This window comes from Crassostrea angulata, chromosome 9 (genome assembly GCF_025612915.1).
Source record: "Crassostrea angulata isolate pt1a10 chromosome 9, ASM2561291v2, whole genome shotgun sequence".
Taxonomy (NCBI): domain Eukaryota; kingdom Metazoa; phylum Mollusca; class Bivalvia; order Ostreida; family Ostreidae; genus Magallana; species Magallana angulata.
In genome coordinates this window covers 23,813,264-23,832,327 of record NC_069119.1, presented here as the reverse complement: position 1 = coordinate 23,832,327, position 19,064 = coordinate 23,813,264, and the positions used below count along the sequence as shown (strand labels likewise).

Below are 19,064 nucleotides of genomic sequence, written 5' to 3'. Positions count from 1 at the left end.
CTTACATATAGGAAATGGGCATGACCATTAAGCCTTCTTAAATTTTATCAGTATTTTTATAGAGAGAAAAAATATGGAAGAAAGAGAAAGAAAAGGAGGAAGAAAGAAATAATTGGAGTCTTTTATAATGAAATATATAATCAACATTTATCCAAGCACGTGCAAACCAGTCGGATAGTAGTATGTTAGAAAATATAAAGACAACAAGGAGATAAAAACAATTTTTTTTAATACAAAACTCCTGCATCACAAAACTTCTGTAGAGCTCTCCGAGTTGAATTTTCATATATCATTACTGTGTTAGTGATCACTTCTCAGCAACGTCGTTGTTGCATCGTTTTGTTATGTCGAGGCGTAATCATTGTATCATATATCTCATACAACTTACGTTATAAAAATATGCACATGTACAAGGAAATAGTATCTATATATTATTCAACACAAGTCATATACAGTGTACACTAAAATGGTAACCTTTAATAACATATAGGTTGATTTGATCCATGATGGAAATGTTTGCAATATATGTGCTTGAGATTACAAAGCTATAAACAGATTATATGATCTAATTAACATGGCAGTTATTTTATCTTGTGAGAAGCATCACTGATCACTTGATAAGGAGCCTCACGAACATCAGAGCCAAGCGTTGAGTACGCATGCGTTTCGTCTGTACCTGTTAAATCAGTATAGGTTTGCGAGGAGTCTTGTTTTTGAGCCATTGGGATATCTGTTTGGCGTTTGCTGGATCGATTTGAAATAAGCTTTCGTCCCGTGAATATATTGATAAGTATTGCAATTACCAACAAAGTTGAAAGGACCGCTATTGCAACCGTTCCAGTGGTTGGCATTTCTTCACCTGTGAAAAAAAACCACATCAACTTATATAGGTACCTTTTCAAAGAATTCAAACAAATGACTGTTTTAAAAATTATGACATTAAAACATATGCGCTTACTTTGTATTTGGGATTCTGCAGCATCTATTTTAACTGCAAATAAAAAAAGAAAAGAAAAATTAAGTCAAGTCATAACATATTGGCATGCCTCTTAATGGTAAGCAAACAGACCACACAGACACTAGTAACTTAATATGTCACACACAGAAATCTACCTTGGTAGCTCAACCTTTACACACAACAATCACACAGAAAAGTAACTTACATTGGACTTGTCACTTACTTTTCAGACAGAGGTCCCCGGTCCATCCGTCCTCACACCCTTTCGTACACAGACCGGTGTCTGTAGAACATGGCATCCCGTCCTTACAGTGTCCACAGTCAAACGCACAGTTAGGGCCGTACTTGTAAGGTACACATTCTAGAATACCAAAAGGTACTAACTATTGTTATCATCAACGACGACGCATCATCATCATCATCATCATCATCACCATCATCACAATCATATTGACAATGTAAAAAAAATAATAAAAAGAAATCATATTGACGCAAGCGTCAAATGGGCCGCAAAAATATAATTGTTGTATGAATCCTCACTGGTTGTTTACATAAAAACACACCACAAAGAAAATAACGAGTTGGTTGTACTTATTTTAATGGTAGATTTTAATTAAAATTTTAATTACATGTACTATATTTTCAGAAACTCGTTTTGAATTTTAACATTTAACTATTAATATTAAGAATAGAGTTCGATAATTTTTTTTCCTAAATGGAATTATAAATCTTATCTACAGTACAGTTTATAAAGATAATCATTGTTATTTCAAATGAATTAAAAAATAAATCAGGTTAGCTCAAATTTTCAGGTCCATACAAATTTTCATTTTTTTCATATTTTTGCGTTAAAAAATGATATGGATGTCATTTAATGATAATTTTCTACTACAAAAGACATGGCAATATAATAAATTCAAACACAAAGTCATTTTATTTGACGCAGCACATAGAAATTCAAATACATCATGTATATAAAAGTTCATGTCATTCAGGTCTTTTATATTTCAGGTCTTTAGCATGTCCCGTATACCGATCCCGATACGATGGAAAATTCCGAAATTTTCTCGATAAAAACGCGTCTACCACGACAGCCTATGACCAACTTTTCATTTACGAGCAACACAACATATATGTAATATTTTTAAAAGGCATCAAACATATTTCTACATGCAAATTTACTTTTAATTGATAAAAATGAGCATAATATTAATTCATTAAAAAAAACTACCCCGCAGAAACGCACTTACAATATTTAAATGCGTATCAAATAACGGACCGCCTCCTGGCGGCCCGTAATAAATCCTGTGTCACATCTATTTTTTGCATTAGAACTGAATATTTTTCAAATGCCAATTACTTCATTGTTAAAAAAATATATCAATGCCCAATTTGAATATGTTAAAAATGATTAGCTAAAAATGTTCATTTAATTTGAAAATAAAACATCAACAAATTCATTAACGATTATTTGTTGAACTTTTAAAAACAATACTTTTTTTCTTAAAACAGTATATTTTTATATTGATAATTGAGTTCATTCTTTCAACTCAAAACTGTATGACTTGACATTAAAAATTACCGAGTTTCCCTTTTAATACAATTTTTTAACCTGCTTCAATACTATTTTATTTCTATGTACATTGTATTATAGTTATCTTTATAAACAACATCATTTTAGAATAGCAGTAATTATAACAAGATCTAAAAGCTTGCTTCTTCATAGCATAATTTTTATAAAATTTAAGGAAGATGATGTCGATGTAGCTAACATATGACAACATGTTTTATCATTTGTAAATAGCTAAAATAAAATCAATCATTGGTAACATCCAGATACCATTTAAGGATATCAACAAATTGATATGCATTTTGAACCTGATGGAGACTGATTTTTTTTTTAAATTATTTTAGCCTAGTGTTGTCAAATACAGATCTTTATCCTTACTTGAAAATTGAAAATTTGCACTGCAACCTTTTTTTTCATTTTTTTAAAAAATTTTCCTAAACCTTTTGAAAAGCGTTGACCTGAATTCTACCAGTAAAGAGTTATCTTTAAACAAACCGAACTTGTCCATTTAGTTCAGAAAGTCAAACTTTCACATACGAAACGCGACAGGCAGACAAGGCATACTGACAGGCATACAAACTGACGACAGCTAACATGTACATGTATTTAAAAATTTATGAGTCTTAGTGGGCTTAAATTATCAATTATCTAAAAGGAGAAAGAAATATCATTACTCAACAACCTTAGCATAAAGGAAACTCGAAATAAGCCTGACATCCTTTAACACAGTTTTCACTCGTTATATGGCAAATTTCTTATTTAAACATTTTTTACTTTATGCGCTACAGTTACTGTTGTAAAATCCATCTTTGCAATCTAAAGTATTTATTTGTGACAGAAACCTGTTCTATTTCATTTTAAGCACCACAAAGACATCTCTGTTTTTACTAGATAGGAATAATTACATATCATACACACCTTGACACAAAGGACTTTGGAAGTTTGAACTGCAACCATTGAAACAACTTCCACTCTCCTTATCACATGGTTGTTTATTCTGGCAATGGCCACATCTGCCGGTACAGTTGGCGTTGTAGAAACCATTTTCACACACTTTGATGTTTAAACAATAATTTAAACATTTTAGCTAACAAAAAGCATAAATGAATATGTCAGCAAAACAGTCAGAGAAGAAAAATTCAATTGTTACAGTTACCTTTACATTGTGGTGGCTGAAAGTTAGTAACACAACCATTAAAACAAGTTCCATTGTGTTTATCGCAAGCATGTCCATCTTTACATAGACCACATCGTTTGTTACACATATTTCCGTAATATCCGTCTTTGCATACTGAAATGTAACAATCATACATCAATTGATGGATTCTTCTGCCAGAAAATATTTATAAAGCCAAGATTGGAAGATGTTTTGGTATGCACGAGTATTTTTTTTTTCTTAATTTTTGTTATCTGCAAGTTTCACTTCTTCAGTTTGGAATTTTGTTTCGAATATTTTTATATCTTTAGTCAACTGTCAATAAAAAAAGACAAAGATATAAGCAAAAGATGTTTTACCCTGGCACAAGGGATGATAAAAGTGGTTGCTGCATCCATTAGCACAATATCCACTAATTTGGAAACAATATTCTCCATTTGCACAATGTCCACAAACTCCAGTGCATGTTCGATTGTAAAATCCGCCGACACATTCTACCAATTCAAACAATGTCCAGAAAACAATTATAACAACTACGAAATCACAGCATTAAAAAAACAAAAACAAAAATTTATCAACAAACATAATAAGATCACTTCAAATCTTTTGAATAAGCAAAACTTACTAATTAGAGAACTAATAAAAATATGATGAAAGCTTTGATTATAAATATTGTTTAATATTACCATTTCACTTAAGACTTGCTTCACAAAGCATAATATTATTAAAATTTTAATAATTGCTTGCTTCGGGTAAAAACGGATCTTACTCCCTCATCTATTACATGGCTTTTTAAAATTTGAATGCTAAATTCAAAATTAAGAATCATATTAACTGATCATACTGTAAATAATGAACCTCATAGAAACATTGGAATTTTTTTAATAAACTAAATGTTGTCGTCCCATTATTTGGTTATTTATCCCACTTTCATAACTTTCATTTGAATATTATTACAATTTACCTACAAACAACCATTCTCAAAATCCAACAATAAAACAAAATGCATTCTCTGGGTATTTTTTTTATCGGGAGTACAAATAGTATTAACAGTTATACGAATTATATGAATTATGTTGGGGAACGATTAAGAAAAAAGTCAATACATTAAGATCAAAAGTTGGTCATTTATGACAGTAACCCTATGGTATTTAATTTCTTTGCGTGTATTTTCATTTCCTTAACACACTGTGCATGTTTAAAAAGAAAATAAAGTATTTACTGATAAAAACAGTATTTATATAAAAATTGTTTTCACGCAGCATATTTTAAGATTACTTATCTACATATAAAACGGACCTGTCCACAACAAGAGAAGGCCTGAACAAGTACCGTAACAAATGTTTGCGTCTATAATAGATCTCAGATTACTTCAATAGAAAAAACAAATAGAGAATTTTTTTATATTTTCAATTGTAGAACGGACAGACCTGAACTTTCATAATTCTAGTAATCTTTCGCGTCTCTGTAAGTTTGAAACTTACCTTGACATAAAGGAGCTTGGAAGTTTGAAGTACATCCACCTGAACAATAGCCGTTCACCTTGTCACAAAACTGAGCATTATTACAGTGACCACATATTCCAGTGCATGATGCGTTGTAAAATCCATCTACACATTCTAAAAAATACAAAACGAATACTCTTGATTAACTGCTATTTCTCAATTGTCAAAACTTAGTTACTTTAAAATGAAACAACCCTGAGAGAAACCAAGTTGAACATTGTCACATATATAAAAATATACTCCGCTTTGTCTTACATTTTAAAAAAAGAATATCGACGCTCTAACATATTACTAGTATTTTCTAGAAGTGTCTTAAAATATTCCTGTTTTTATGCCACAAATGATACATTTCATTTACTCTAATCTAAAGTATGGTAGCATATCAAAAGCCTAATTCTATAATTATTTTTTTTAAAATGTCGGAAGGGTAATTATTTAGGAACCTAAAAGGTTAACAAAACATTATCAGATCAATTTTTAAGTTTCAATTGGCCATCAAACTTTACTTTTGAATTATTTATAATCCTATGACTGTTAAACCATGACAATATTAAAAAAAATGTAAAAAAAATGGTAATATAATATGAACAATAAATAAAACAAGGACCGGTGATCTTCAAGTTTTAGTCGAACGCTTTATAGCCTGCTACATAGCTATTTTTGGAATATTGTCACCATATTGTATAAAATGACCAACTGACTGATCTTCTTCATTATGAAAAGAAAAATAAAGCTTTATATACGTACCGTCACACCTGTCCCCCTTCCAATGAGACTGACAGCCATTGGGACAGTGGCCTGTGATGTTGTTGCAAACATTGTTATCTCTACAATGTCCACACGGAGTGTTACAGTCACTGCCATAGTAGTTTGCAGAACATACTGCAATAAGTTATGGTTTGTAGATAATTAATATCATATGAAACTAAAGGAAAAAGAAAGGGAATGTAAAACCAGTCAGTTAAAATGTTCTTAACTAGGTATATGAAATGACAAAATGATAGGAAATTTAAAAAATTTCCATAGCTAAAAACTAAACAATAAAAGTAAAAAATAAAATATATTATTCGCACAGTCTTTTTAAATAATTGATTGATAAATATCAATCTTATATGGTCACAAATTTATCTACGATGATTTGATTTGTACGTGTTACAGTATACATTACAGTAATATTCATGGAAACTTCATCTACATTGATATACAAAGTATTTTAAAATAAAACCAACACTACATACATTTTTTTATGTTTACTTATAACTACCTTTGCATCCGAGGGCGAGTAAGATTGTAAGACTTTTTGGGTACATTTTTCTCTGTTTTACATAGAATTTAATTTTGTTTTATTTACATAGATGTTTCTATTTTTTAAAAGTTGTCAATTCTTCTAGTCGAATTACGTGCACGTGAAAGTTATTTTAATATTAAAAAAACATAGTTTGCATTTAATATTGCTTTATTAAGGTATATCTAATGATTAACCAAAATTTGAGTGTTTCAAAATATGAGACAGATATCGGACAAATATTTCATATATGTAAACAAGGCTCGCGTCATGTTTTTGTTTACGTGGTTCAATATACCGTTAAAAGCCAATTTTTCTATCTTTTTGGTTGACTGTTAGAAATGCCTTTAGTTACTAAAGCATTATATACATTTAAAACGAAAGAAGATAATTTGACCAAAATCGTGACTATGTCCCTTTAAAGAAAGCTAATATCACAATCAAATGCTAGAAATTAATTTCATTAAAAAAGTAAACAAGAGGCCCATGCGCAACATTGCTCACTTGAGGAACCATAAGCATGATAAAATCAGCTTAATGGAGTCATAATTCAAAATATCTGGACAATGTCATAGAATACATGTAAATACTTTAAAAATAAAAATACATTTCCTCTTGGATATTCTTATGTTTATAGTTAAGACCATTTTCTATTAACAGAATGATTTTGTAGTCATATCACATGTTGAGCATCATAGTTCTCAAAAAGATCCTCAACAATTTATTGTTTATTTATGGGATATAAACCTACATGAAACTCTGAACCCCTTGTGAGACCAACGAATTGTTTAAAAGCGAGAGTCTAAACAATTCTAAAGAATCAGCATTATGTCAAAATGCTTGCATATACATGTACTAGTTAGTAAAACCATATATGATAACATTTCAGTCTTTTGTGAATAATTACATGTTTTCCTTTGTATAATTCAACCCAATCTGACTCCTAAAAATACTTATTTGAACAAATTTAAATCTGCACTATCTGAAGATGCTTTCACTAAAACTACAGCTTTTTACAGGCAAATGGTGTTTTTTTTAAAAAAAAAAAAAAAGAGATGCAAATAATTTACATACTCCTATGTAAAATTTTGCCCCCCCCCCCCCCCCCCGTTGTGACCCCATCCTACCCCTGGGGATCATGATTTGAATATACTTTAACCTACCACAAAGGGTCATGATTCACAACCTCTAATCTACATTACCTAAGGAGTTTCAGCTTTCCTTGCCAAAAGGTTCTTGATAAGAAGATGTTTAAAGATTTACTCAAAATATTCTCATGTAAAAAATCAACCCCCCATTGAGACCCAACCTACCCCCAGGGGTCATTATTTTCACAACTTTAAATTCACACTACAAGAGGATGCTTCCAAACAAGATTTAGCTTTCCTGGCTGATTGTTCTTTGAGAAGATTTTTAGAAGATTTTTTAAGATTTACTCTATATATTCTTATTTAAAAAATTCGACCCCCATTGTGGCCCGACCTTACCCCAGGGGGTCATGATTTTCACAACTTTGAATAAACACTACCTGATGATGCTTTTAAACAATTTTCAGCTTTCCTGGCCAATGGTTTCTAAGAAGAAGATTTTTGAAAATTCCTCGAAAATTTTCAATAATCTCTATTTATTTCCCCTTGTAAAAGGGTGTGGTCCTTAATTTTCACAACTTTGAATCTCCTTAGATCCGTTGTGCAAAGTTTGGTTGAAATTGGCCCAGTGGTTTTTGAGATGTTGAAAATGTGAAAAGTTTATAGACAGACAGACAAAATGTGATCAGAATACTAGTAGCTAAAAACAAAAAGTCAGTTTTCAGTCGATAAATATACAGCTTTATAGCTAGTTGCTTATGAATTATATAAACTTATTCTGTCTATTGTAACTATCGCATCAGTACCGCTTGTGTTTAGTTTTGACAAAAAATGTTCACTCTACAACATACTGTTACAAAATGCTCCAGTCCACTGGTTTGAACACCCGTTGTTACACATTCCCGTCAACTTATCACACGAAGCCCCGTCTTTACAATGACCTGGACAGTCTACGCATACTTTGTTTGATATATATTGTCCACCATTACACACTGCATTCAAATAAAATTTAAAAAATATCTTTAAAAGATATTCATAATCATAGGAACTTGATCAAATGGATGAACAAGAATTGAGTTATATATGGAAGTGACAAAGTAACGTTTCTTTACATGTGTTCAAACACACATGCACAGCAAAAGAAGGCAGCGAAAGACTCAGACCAAAAAACAGAACATAATATGTAACTTTGCTTTTAAAGCAATTGATCTGTACAGAAGTACGACATACTGTTCTAAGCAAATAATAATGAAATGCAATACCAAACCGTTCCAAAAAAAAAATATTTATTTCAGGCACGAAGCATCAGCCCCCCCCCCTACCTCCCCACCTTTTTGCGCAGCAAAGATTTTTCTTAAATTAACATACAAAAAAAAATAATTAACGAGGCCGAGTACAGAACGAGTACGCACGCCTTCGCGCAGCGTTTCATTTGTATTGTGACGTCATCTTTTTGCTTTGTTGACGCCATGGCTTGATAGTTTCAACTGCAGATATTCAGCGAAATTTGTTAAAAATAGCTCGATTGATGCGTAAAATTGATATTATATTGTGGAATAAACATAAATGTCTCGAAGTATAAGCTATATTTCACGTTCGAAAACGTGAAGAGGGTTCAACAAGTTAAGCCCTCTGTCACGTTTTCTTAACCCGCCTAAATATAGCTTGATTCATATATTTCAAGACAGTAATCATGTATTTTATATTAATGACCCTTAATATGCGATGTTATTTATTTATTTATTACTGAAATGTGTCTGAATGTTTTAATAATACTATAAAGATCACCATTTCCGTCTTTGTCAAATAAAAAAAATAGCCAAAAAAAAATAAGGCCCCTGGATCAAACCAGGAGGTAAAAGGGTATTTTTTTATTTGACCATTTGATGCCTTTTAGCAATAACTTCAATATGTAGAACAGAAAAAGAAATCCCTAGGGCAGAAGTTTTAAAAAAAAATGTAAAAAATGTGCAAAATAGATACATTTCAAACAAAATCCCATAGGGTCCTATGTTAAAGATTAACAAACTTTGAGGTGACCCCTTGAACAAACGGTGTGGTAAATGTCTGATTTTTTTCCCCTAAAAATAATAATTATATCAGTAGAAATTCATGTAAAAAATTTAATTAAAAAATCTAGGGCAGAAAAAATTAGACCCGGCCTCGTTAACATGGAGTTCCCCCCCCCCCCCCCCCAACACTTTTCTGGAACCATGTAAAAATTGAATTGAAAATAAGGAAATAAAAAGTGTTAAAAGTAAAGCTACCCCCACCCCTCAACCCCCCAAAAACCTTCTTCCTTTTTTTTTATTTTTGCTTGTCGTGATTCTTTGGATGAATCCGCCCCCCCCCCCCCCCACCTTCAACAAAAGCAATACTACGAGCCTGTATTTTGATATACAAACTTGGTTTAGATATGCATGTAAATAAAATGAACATCAGTTATTCATAATAACAATGTATAAACAACTTTTTCTTGTAACATTCTTACCAATGCAGTCAATGGTGAGCGCTTTAGGATCAGAGCACCCATGTATACAGGATCCATTGAAAACGTCACAACGTCCACTACATTTAGATGGACAAATCTTTGTACATCCAATCGAATACCTCATTGAATCACAACCTAAGCATTTCAAAATATTACATCAACAATGAAACATTTTTATTTTCATCCAACATTTTTTTTATGAAAACGACCAATAAGAATGCATATAAGGCTATGTACAAATGAAACGTTTATGAGAATCATTTAAAAGTACTGGGTGTTATTTGCCCTATTTATACTATATTGTTCATCTTGGTAAGAATGGATCTGCATAAAGATGTTGTAATAAAAATGAGGGTATACCTGAGATGTAATGTTTTGATTAACCAGTCTCATTAATGTGTTAATATGCAGTGATGAGTTACAATGTATACTCATTTTGATTTTTATTCAGTTTGATTTCTTTTTGTCGATTGCACATCAGTAACCATACATTTTCTATTTTTAGTCAGCACATGAATTATAATTTGGTTTTGGTATTAAAAGCAACATTTTATTTATATTAAGTATCAACATAGGTTATAAAAGGACTATATGTACATTAATATGTATATGATTTACAATACTAACCCATTACTCTTATTTCACATATTTCTATCCCTGTATACATGGTACTATCTCCAGGGCAGTTGGATGTGTATCCCTGTGGTCGTGTGTTGATGAACGCGATCCCTTGTGTAACATTGTTGACTGTGATATTCATAATAGACGTTGGACATCCAGACATGGGATCATGGTGGTACACCAGATGTTTTGGATCATATAATGGATGAAAAATGTTTGGGATATAGGTGTAAATGGAAAATCCCGTTGATCTTTTATAGGCTTGAAAATAAGTAATGATAATTAAAAACCAATATGACATGTATGTAGTCGATAATGATATTTTTAATGACATTATCTATTGCAAAAACTAACACAGTAAAATAAGCTAAATTCTGTGCTAATAATTTTGATGTACATGTACTTACTATCAGATTTGAAGAAAATTTCTATGTAAGCTACGTTGAATTTTTTTTGTAACCACACCTTCCACCATATAGAAGTATTACGGTTTCCGTCAGTATTCGTTATAGCACAGGAGTTTGATAAGTAGCTCTGACTAGTGTTACCATCAATGGCTGTACCGGCTGCCCATTCTGGTCGTTGAGGAGCTGCACCCATGGCCGCTGATCCTCTTAATCCCTGGTCTTGAACTAAATTAACTTCAAACATAAATAATTAAATTAAAATAATGATATCATGTATAAGATCGTGAATGGTCTTTCTTTTACATTTATCAATGATTAAGTTGCCATTCATTAAAAGTAATCCTTAGGTTGAAGGTTTCAATAAGAGGGGGTGTATAAGATATCGTATGTAAGATTTAAAACAAAAAGTTGCAAATGTGTCATTCTGCGGTGTTTTTTTTTTTTATATTAAATGGATTCTATTTCCCCAGAAATCGTGTCAATTACATGTATCATCTTTAATTATACAAATGGAAAATAAAAATCACACCAGACAAGCGTTTTAGACATGATGTCACAAAACACAGAATGACAGACTAGAACATTTACTAAATGATAACTAAATGGAAAAAAAGAGGAAAAAATATTTTGCTATCAAATAATTTCAACGGTAGACCATTCCTTTTTCAGGGGAGGGGGTATATAGGTGGATGGCTAATAATTAATTAATTGTTTGCTCACCTGAGCTAAAAGCTCAAGTTAGCTTTTCTGAACACATTTCATCTGTCGTTCGTCTGTCCATTTGTCCATAAACTTTTCATATTTTCAACATATTCTTCAGAACCACTAAACCAATTTCAACCAAACTTGACACAAAGCATTTTTCATCCATAGGCAAAGGGAATTTAAAGCTGTAAAACTTGAAGGCTACAACATTTTTCAAGGAGAGCTAATTAAAAATTATTTAAAAAATTTGGGAATGTTTTCAAATATTCTCTTCTCAAGAACCATTTGGCCAGGAAAGCTGAAACTTATGTGGAATCATTCTCAGATAAGGGTTAATTTAAAGTTGTGAAAATCATGATTAGTTGGGTGGGGCCACAATAAATGGTCAAATGTTACATATTAATATATAGAGGTGATCTTTGAATATCTTTTAAAACAGGTCAGCAAAAAAAGCTGTCACTTGTGTGAAAGCATCCTCAAATAGTGTAGATTAACGTTTATTTAAATCTTATCCCCGGGGTAGAGTGAGGCCACAATAGGGGAGGGTTGAATTTTTACATAGGAATGTACAAAGAACAATCTTTAAAAATATTCTTCTCGGAAACCGATCGGCCAAAAAATACGTTTCTTATACGGTAGTATTTTTAGGTAAATTAGATTCAGGTTTCTTAAAATCATTACCAACAGGGTACGGTGGGGTTTCAATGGGCGTCGAATTTTTACATCAGAATATTTAAAGAGAAATTTTTAAAATCTTGTTTTCAGAAACTGATCGGACCGAAAAGCTGTAACTTGTGTGAAAGCATCTATACGTAGTAAAGATTCTAGTTTGTTCAATTCATGATCCCCGGGGGTAGGATGGGGCTAGAATGGAGGTAATAATTTTACATTGGAATATACAGGAAAAAATCTTTAACAATCAACTATATTTCTATATATGGGGAACCATTTGCTCAAACACAATTTTACCTAGATTAGCTTTAACTTTAGTCAATTCAGATAGTGTACATTAAATTTGTCAAAATCATAATATACACGAGTAGGGTAAGGCCACATGGGGGGAGGGGGGAGGGGGTTGCAATTTTACAGAGGAAAACATTTAACAAAAACTAAGAATATTATGATATATGGTATTATTTACGTATATGTAATTTTGACTTACTTGTTTGGTTCCTTCTTTAAAACTACATTAATGACACAAAGCTATAATGTTGTGTCCGATTTTTTTTCTTAAACTATTCTTTAAAATTAAAATAAAAAACAAACTCGTCATTAGTCAAATTTCACTACAATCTTTATCATTATCCCAAATGAGAATTTTAGATAAAAGACTTATTTGGAAAAAAAACCATTGGGAGGGTGAACACCCCTTCCCAAAATTTAACTTCCCGTTTAACTTCATACATCATTTATTCATATAGACTTAGAACATTTGTTCCTTGTTTACAAATTAATGTCTAAGGTTCACTACCAATCTGTCGTGGTTTGAATATGTATGAAGTTATAAAAAAAACCTGCTAGTTTATGCATATCAAATTGCATATTTTAAACCAAAGTTGTCATATCTAAAGTATCTGTCTAATTGTTAACTCGCCCAACACTTTCTGCCATGGCTAAAATTAGACTAAGTGTAGCGTCGTTCATGGGCACCCCGTTGTGGAAAATAATTAAATCGATCAAAACTAAAATTACATAAATCTTATTTATTAACTTTTTTGAATTAACTAAAGATACCCCATCCAAGATATGAATACATGTGATACAAAATGAGCTCGTCCTACACCTTTCGCCATGACGTTAAGGTCAAGATCTAGTAAATGAATGGTGCCTACAGGTTCATAAAATTTAAGATATAAATTCTTTCAATAATGCTTCATAACAATAGCTTTGTTTGATAGGGTGTACCGGGGCTAAAATTTTTGGTAAACACAATGAAAAATCATATTTTAAACTGTCACTTTCAATGAAATATAAAGGAATTGAGGAACAAATTTCAGAGTTTGACTAATAAAATATGTCTAGAATGCCTACAGTCTCCCTAAAAACGGAATTAAACAAGCTCTTGACCTCCTCTTTAAAATGATGTCATATTGAATATAGGTACCGGGATTACTTTTATCATGATTTAACATAGAATGTCAAGAAATTGTTTAATTTTCTACATAATTCCTTTAAGGATGACGTTTACTCAGAACGAAAAAAAATTCCACTGATGATAATGAAAAACCAACTTTTGTGTGTTATAGACCTTTAATTGTAGTGTTAATTTTCATTTTCAAAAAAGTAGGTCAATGACCTACTTTTTGAGTTCATGGCCATTGTATATTTTTGGAAAATTAAAGGAAAATCACTTAAAATTTTACACTATGATTGAGATTTTCTTAATAGTGAAAATAATACAAATTGCTCAACACTTTTGAAAATGAAATACAATTTATGAATGGCAGTGACATTAAATACATACAAAGCATTTAGTTTTCGTTCAAAATTTTTATAAATATTCCAGTCCGAATTTCCTCTATCACTTTTCAAATTCCTACCCATTTTTGATCCAATTTTACAAAAAATTGAATGATGATAATACAAAAACATTTATAGTATTAAACTACTTATATTGATCTTATTCTGTTGGCATATAGTTTATATGAGGTCAATGATCACAATTTTGAGATATGGTGTCTTTTATCGTTTTTAAGCATATTTCAATATTTTTTAAATTCGGGCCATACGGTTATTTTAATGAATAAATGAGGTAAAACTAACAGAAAATATGTAAAATTATATAGACTAAAATATAAAATCTTAACTTTTAATATTAGAGTACTTCTAAAAATATTTTAGCGGAAAACAAAATCTGCAAAATTTAGTCCGAATTTCCTCTGTTTGGCTAAAAGTCTATTTTTGTTTTGGTATAATTCCATAATATACTAGAAATATCGAATGTTATGTCAATAATAATTCATTTCACTGATACTTTTTGTGTTTAGAGCAAATTTCAATCATGACATTGAACTTTATAACAATTCGAATTTGAGAACTCAAACCCTGAGTAAACAACACCCTTAAAGTCGTAAACTATGGGGAAAAAATTTCTTCAAATCAATTATGACGTCATAATGGTTCTAGCACCAAAAAGACACTCTGGAATCATTTACTAGATCTTGACCTTAACGAGGTTCTTGGTTTACCTGTTCTGGAAAGTTCTATTCCATTCTATCGCCAGAGGTCGCGCTTTGCTAGCTTCTATCAAACAAAACTAATATCGCACATTCAGGAAACGAGTTGCCTTATTTCATTTATTCAGCATTTGTCAAATCTTTTATATATATATATATATATATATATATATATATATATATATATATATATATATATATATATATATATATATATATATATATATATATATATACACACACCATATTACGGGTAATTTTTACTGCTGTGATTTTTTACGAATTTGTCTTAAAATATGGCGTTTGAATTTTTACGCGTAATTTTTTTAACGAATTGGACATGTCCGTAAACATTGATATCATCTGTGGTAAAAGGGGGAAATTTCACCGTGACTTTGTTACAGTTAATACACATACAAATCAGAAAATCGTTTTTCTGTTAACGAGTCCTTAATTATAATGATTGTGTTTATTAATTTACCTTTATTTCATATGTGATATACATGTACACTTTACTTATTCCTATTAATCTCAGATCGATTTACCGGGAAAAAAAGAAAGACAAATCAATTTCAAAATTCAATAGCGGCACGATCGAAACCGATGTATTTCGTATATTTTCCCCCTTTTCGGTGTTCTTGGTGTAGAATTTGTTGTGGCAACCGATTTATTTAAAGCAGTTATATCTTCCTTTGGAATCATTTCACTTAGCGATCCATTTGGATTTGGCATTGTAGATACTGGTTTAAAATAGCTTCGTATCCCCGCCATAGTTATTATTTGACTGAGTGATTGAAATCTAGCTACTAACGTGGCATTATACGTAGTTTTAAAAATTACTCAAGACAAATTACTCAAGAAAGATCTGAACTGTTATCACCACGTGACCAAAAACGCTCAAATATACCTACATGTACAGCCGTCAGGGACTGAGCTGAAGGTCATGAACATTATTTCATACGTACGATGTAGAAAATTTACGTGCGGTGTTTTTTTTACTTCTGTGAAAATTTACGCGTTTAATTTCTACGGATTTATAAAACTCGTAAAAATTAGTAAAAATTAGCAGCACGTAAAAAATACCCGTTATACGGGGCTATTTTAATGCTAATACCGGTTCCAAAGCGTGTCCACCACCCATTTTTGCTATTTCGAGCTGGTTTATCGAAAATGAATGTAGGTTTTTAATTAATTTGACAATAAATTTTAGCAGGTAAAATTTAACTATAGCATACGGACGTCATATAAAATGTGTTGAAATTACAAAGGTTTAAGCGGATACGCTGGTGCAGGCATTTTTTAGTTTATCAGGAAAAAATCTTGATTTAAAAGTATAGATTGTTAAGACTCTGGCCTTGGGCCTCACGGGGGGTTCAAAGTTAAATGTAGGTTTATAATCCATATATAAACAGTTGTTTAAAATCTTTTCAAGACCTGCAGCTCTGCTTAATATGTGATATGACTGTAAAATCCTGTTACAAAGAGGCTCAATGATAAACCTAAGAATATGTAGGGGGATTTTTTTTACAGGATCTATAATACGACATTATTCAGATATTTTGTATAAGACTCCATAAAGCTGATTTTATTATATCTATTGTTGTTCAGGTGAGCGATGTGGCCCGTGGGCCTCTTTGTTCGTTTTTTTTAAATGAAAATCAAATTTACATGTAGCATACACATCTATGGATATCTCTATTGTAACATTTATTATCCGTTTTCTACTAATATCATTTTTTTACAGAACAGAAGATGATGATATCATACAAAACTCAATGCAAATTATACTTATGTGCATATTAAGACAATCGCAAAATGCATAATTAGTAGAACTTACTGAATCCAAGTGAGTTTGCGACAAATATCTGTACAAGAATTATCTCTGGTATGAACTCCAACCACATTTTGAATAACTTATTATTGAACTATTAAATTCATAGCTTATCTATTCTTCCGGGTCGATAAACGATAGCGTATTTTTCCGTCACCGGTCTTATCAAAGATAAAATACAACCTATAAACGAAAGTGTATAATCTGACTACTAAGGTATGCTTTGAAGAAGTTTCGGGTACTAGAGACAAATCATTTTTTACGATTTTGATGTAGATGGTCAATGATAAAATACAGTAAGCTTTCTTCTTTAAGAATTATAACCTACCTGTACTTAAGTTTTTATTGTTTTTTGTGTCTTGTCTTGTACTTAACAATTACGTAATTTTGATGTCTTGCAATTTAAATAGTTATATTCAAATATTTACATTCAGTGTATATTTCCCGATATGATTGAATTGGAAATCTGTGGCCTTAAATTTCCTTTAAATACACTTAGTAAATTCATGCGCTATGAGCACGTGTTTTGAGTATATTTATTATTGCAAAATAAAAGTTACTAAACAGTTACTAAATAACACGTTAATATGGCAGCAGCTGTTCTATGCATGGTTCATATCCCTGACTAAGAGCACATATAATGACTTTACAGTGACAATACACAAATATTTCATACAAATAGGCATTTGTATAAACATGAATATAAGCATTAAATGCTTATTTTTGGTTGGCGTCGGTCCTATAATACACCAAGCGGTGCAGACAAATCGGATACCGCGTAAACGCGGTATGATAATGCTTAGCTGCAGGTCTGTAGCTCCCGGTCTGAAAAATTCGGATGAACGACCTGGGAGCTACAGGGTCATCCATTGCAAAAATTGTTTATTTATTGCGCGACTAATTTACCTTATGTATACGCAAATTCTGTGAAAACAATTAGTACCATTAAATTCTTCATGCAATTTACTACTGATATCGTCTCTTCACTTGCCTCGGATAGTCTTTTAAACACCATCACCTGTCCCGTAAATTCATGTGGTTCACTTTGTTTTCATGTAAAAATGGCGACTCTCGATCTCGATGTAAATTCAACATACTTGATTTTCCGAGGTCGGTAGCGTGTTTCGGAGAAAGTCTGAGGCAAATAAAGAGGCGATATCAGTAGTAAATTGCATGAAGAATTTAGTGGTACTATTTGTTGTCACAGAATTTGCGTATAAATAAGGTAAATCAGTCCAAAACTAGCGCACGTTTTTCTGCGCAATAAATATACAATTTTTTAAATGGGTGGCCCTGTAGCTCCCAGGTCCTCCATCCGATTTTTTTCAGACCGGAAGCTACAGACCTGCAGCTAGATAATGCTTAAATGAATCTTAAACGTATGCTTGAGTCTGTGACGTAAATTCATTAGTCGGTGTACGTCCAGATTGTTTAGTTAAAGGTTGAACAATTTAACATGATATGGAACACTTTTATGATTTGAAATTTTCTTAACTGTTTAAATTCAGAGAACTTTACTACATGTATAGTTAAGAAACTGAAGGATGTAATTGTAAATTAAAATGGTAGATTTTTTTGGAGTGTTATTAATTTCTTTTTCTTTTGGAGGTTTACGATGTTATCAATTCCGAAAATAAAAGTTTCGATAAGAAGAAATTTAATGGTGACAAAGACTTTAATTCAAAAAAAATAGTTTTTGTCAATTTTTTCAAATGAATGGCTGTGTTTTAATGATTACGTTAACTCAGGGACAAAAATCCACTGATATGAACCAAAAACTGCTCATTGTATCCCTGCTATTGTTGTGATATTTTTTACTTACAAATAACTAGGTCAGTGAACTACTACTTATGTTGGCGACCTTTGAAGGTTTAATTAAAAAAAATTCAAAATTGTCCACCCTTACCAAGGTTTTCAATATTCTGAAATAATTAGAAATAATAAAACCATATGATGGTTTTCAAGTGATACACTGGCAATACAAATAGATTTCTTAGTTTGAATATAATGAAGTCTGGATTTCCTCTATAAATTTTCAAAAACTTCAAATGTTCTTTATATATTTTTTTAAAAAGGCCATATTTAAGACAACAAAATACTGTAATACACTGGGTCAAAACAAATTGGACAAAGTATCATTTAAATCGCATTGCAAATAAAATATTTCGACAAGAAGAGCTTAATAAAAACCATCTTTTTTTAGCCTACATAAGAATCAAATACATTTGAAAAAAACACCAAATACATGGATATATACCAAAGAATAAAACA

General features: G+C 31.3%; 1 protein-coding gene across 1 annotated transcript; it reads right to left on the bottom strand.

The window, feature by feature from the left end:
- Positions 1-207: 207 nt before the first annotated feature.
- Positions 208-16,889, bottom strand: LOC128163786 (multiple epidermal growth factor-like domains protein 10). The gene is made up of 13 exons (XM_052827449.1): positions 16,800-16,889; positions 11,082-11,315; positions 10,681-10,935; positions 10,054-10,188; positions 8,414-8,554; positions 5,937-6,071; positions 5,169-5,303; positions 4,044-4,178; positions 3,685-3,819; positions 3,447-3,581; positions 1,182-1,319; positions 959-991; positions 208-859 (listed from the first exon to the last, which is right to left on the bottom strand). Exons 1-13 carry the CDS (start codon positions 16,864-16,866, stop codon positions 582-584), a joined length of 1,956 nt encoding a protein of 651 aa, XP_052683409.1. The 5' UTR covers positions 16,867-16,889; the 3' UTR covers positions 208-581.
- Between the last annotated feature and the right edge of the window lie 2,175 nt (positions 16,890-19,064).

Bases quoted from the DNA above. Each gene is read 5' to 3' on its own strand.
- LOC128163786 (XM_052827449.1), bottom strand. From the start codon at position 16,866: ATGTGGTTGGAGTTCATACCAGAGATAATTCTTGTACAGATATTTGTC. The intron at 1,320-3,446 runs GTGTGTATGATA...TTGGTATTCTAG, and splicing joins CCAAAGTCCTTTGTGTCAAG to AATGTGTACCTTACAAGTAC. The intron at 860-958 runs GTAAGCGCATAT...TTTTTTTCACAG, and splicing joins TGCAGAATCCCAAATACAAA to GTGAAGAAATGCCAACCACT.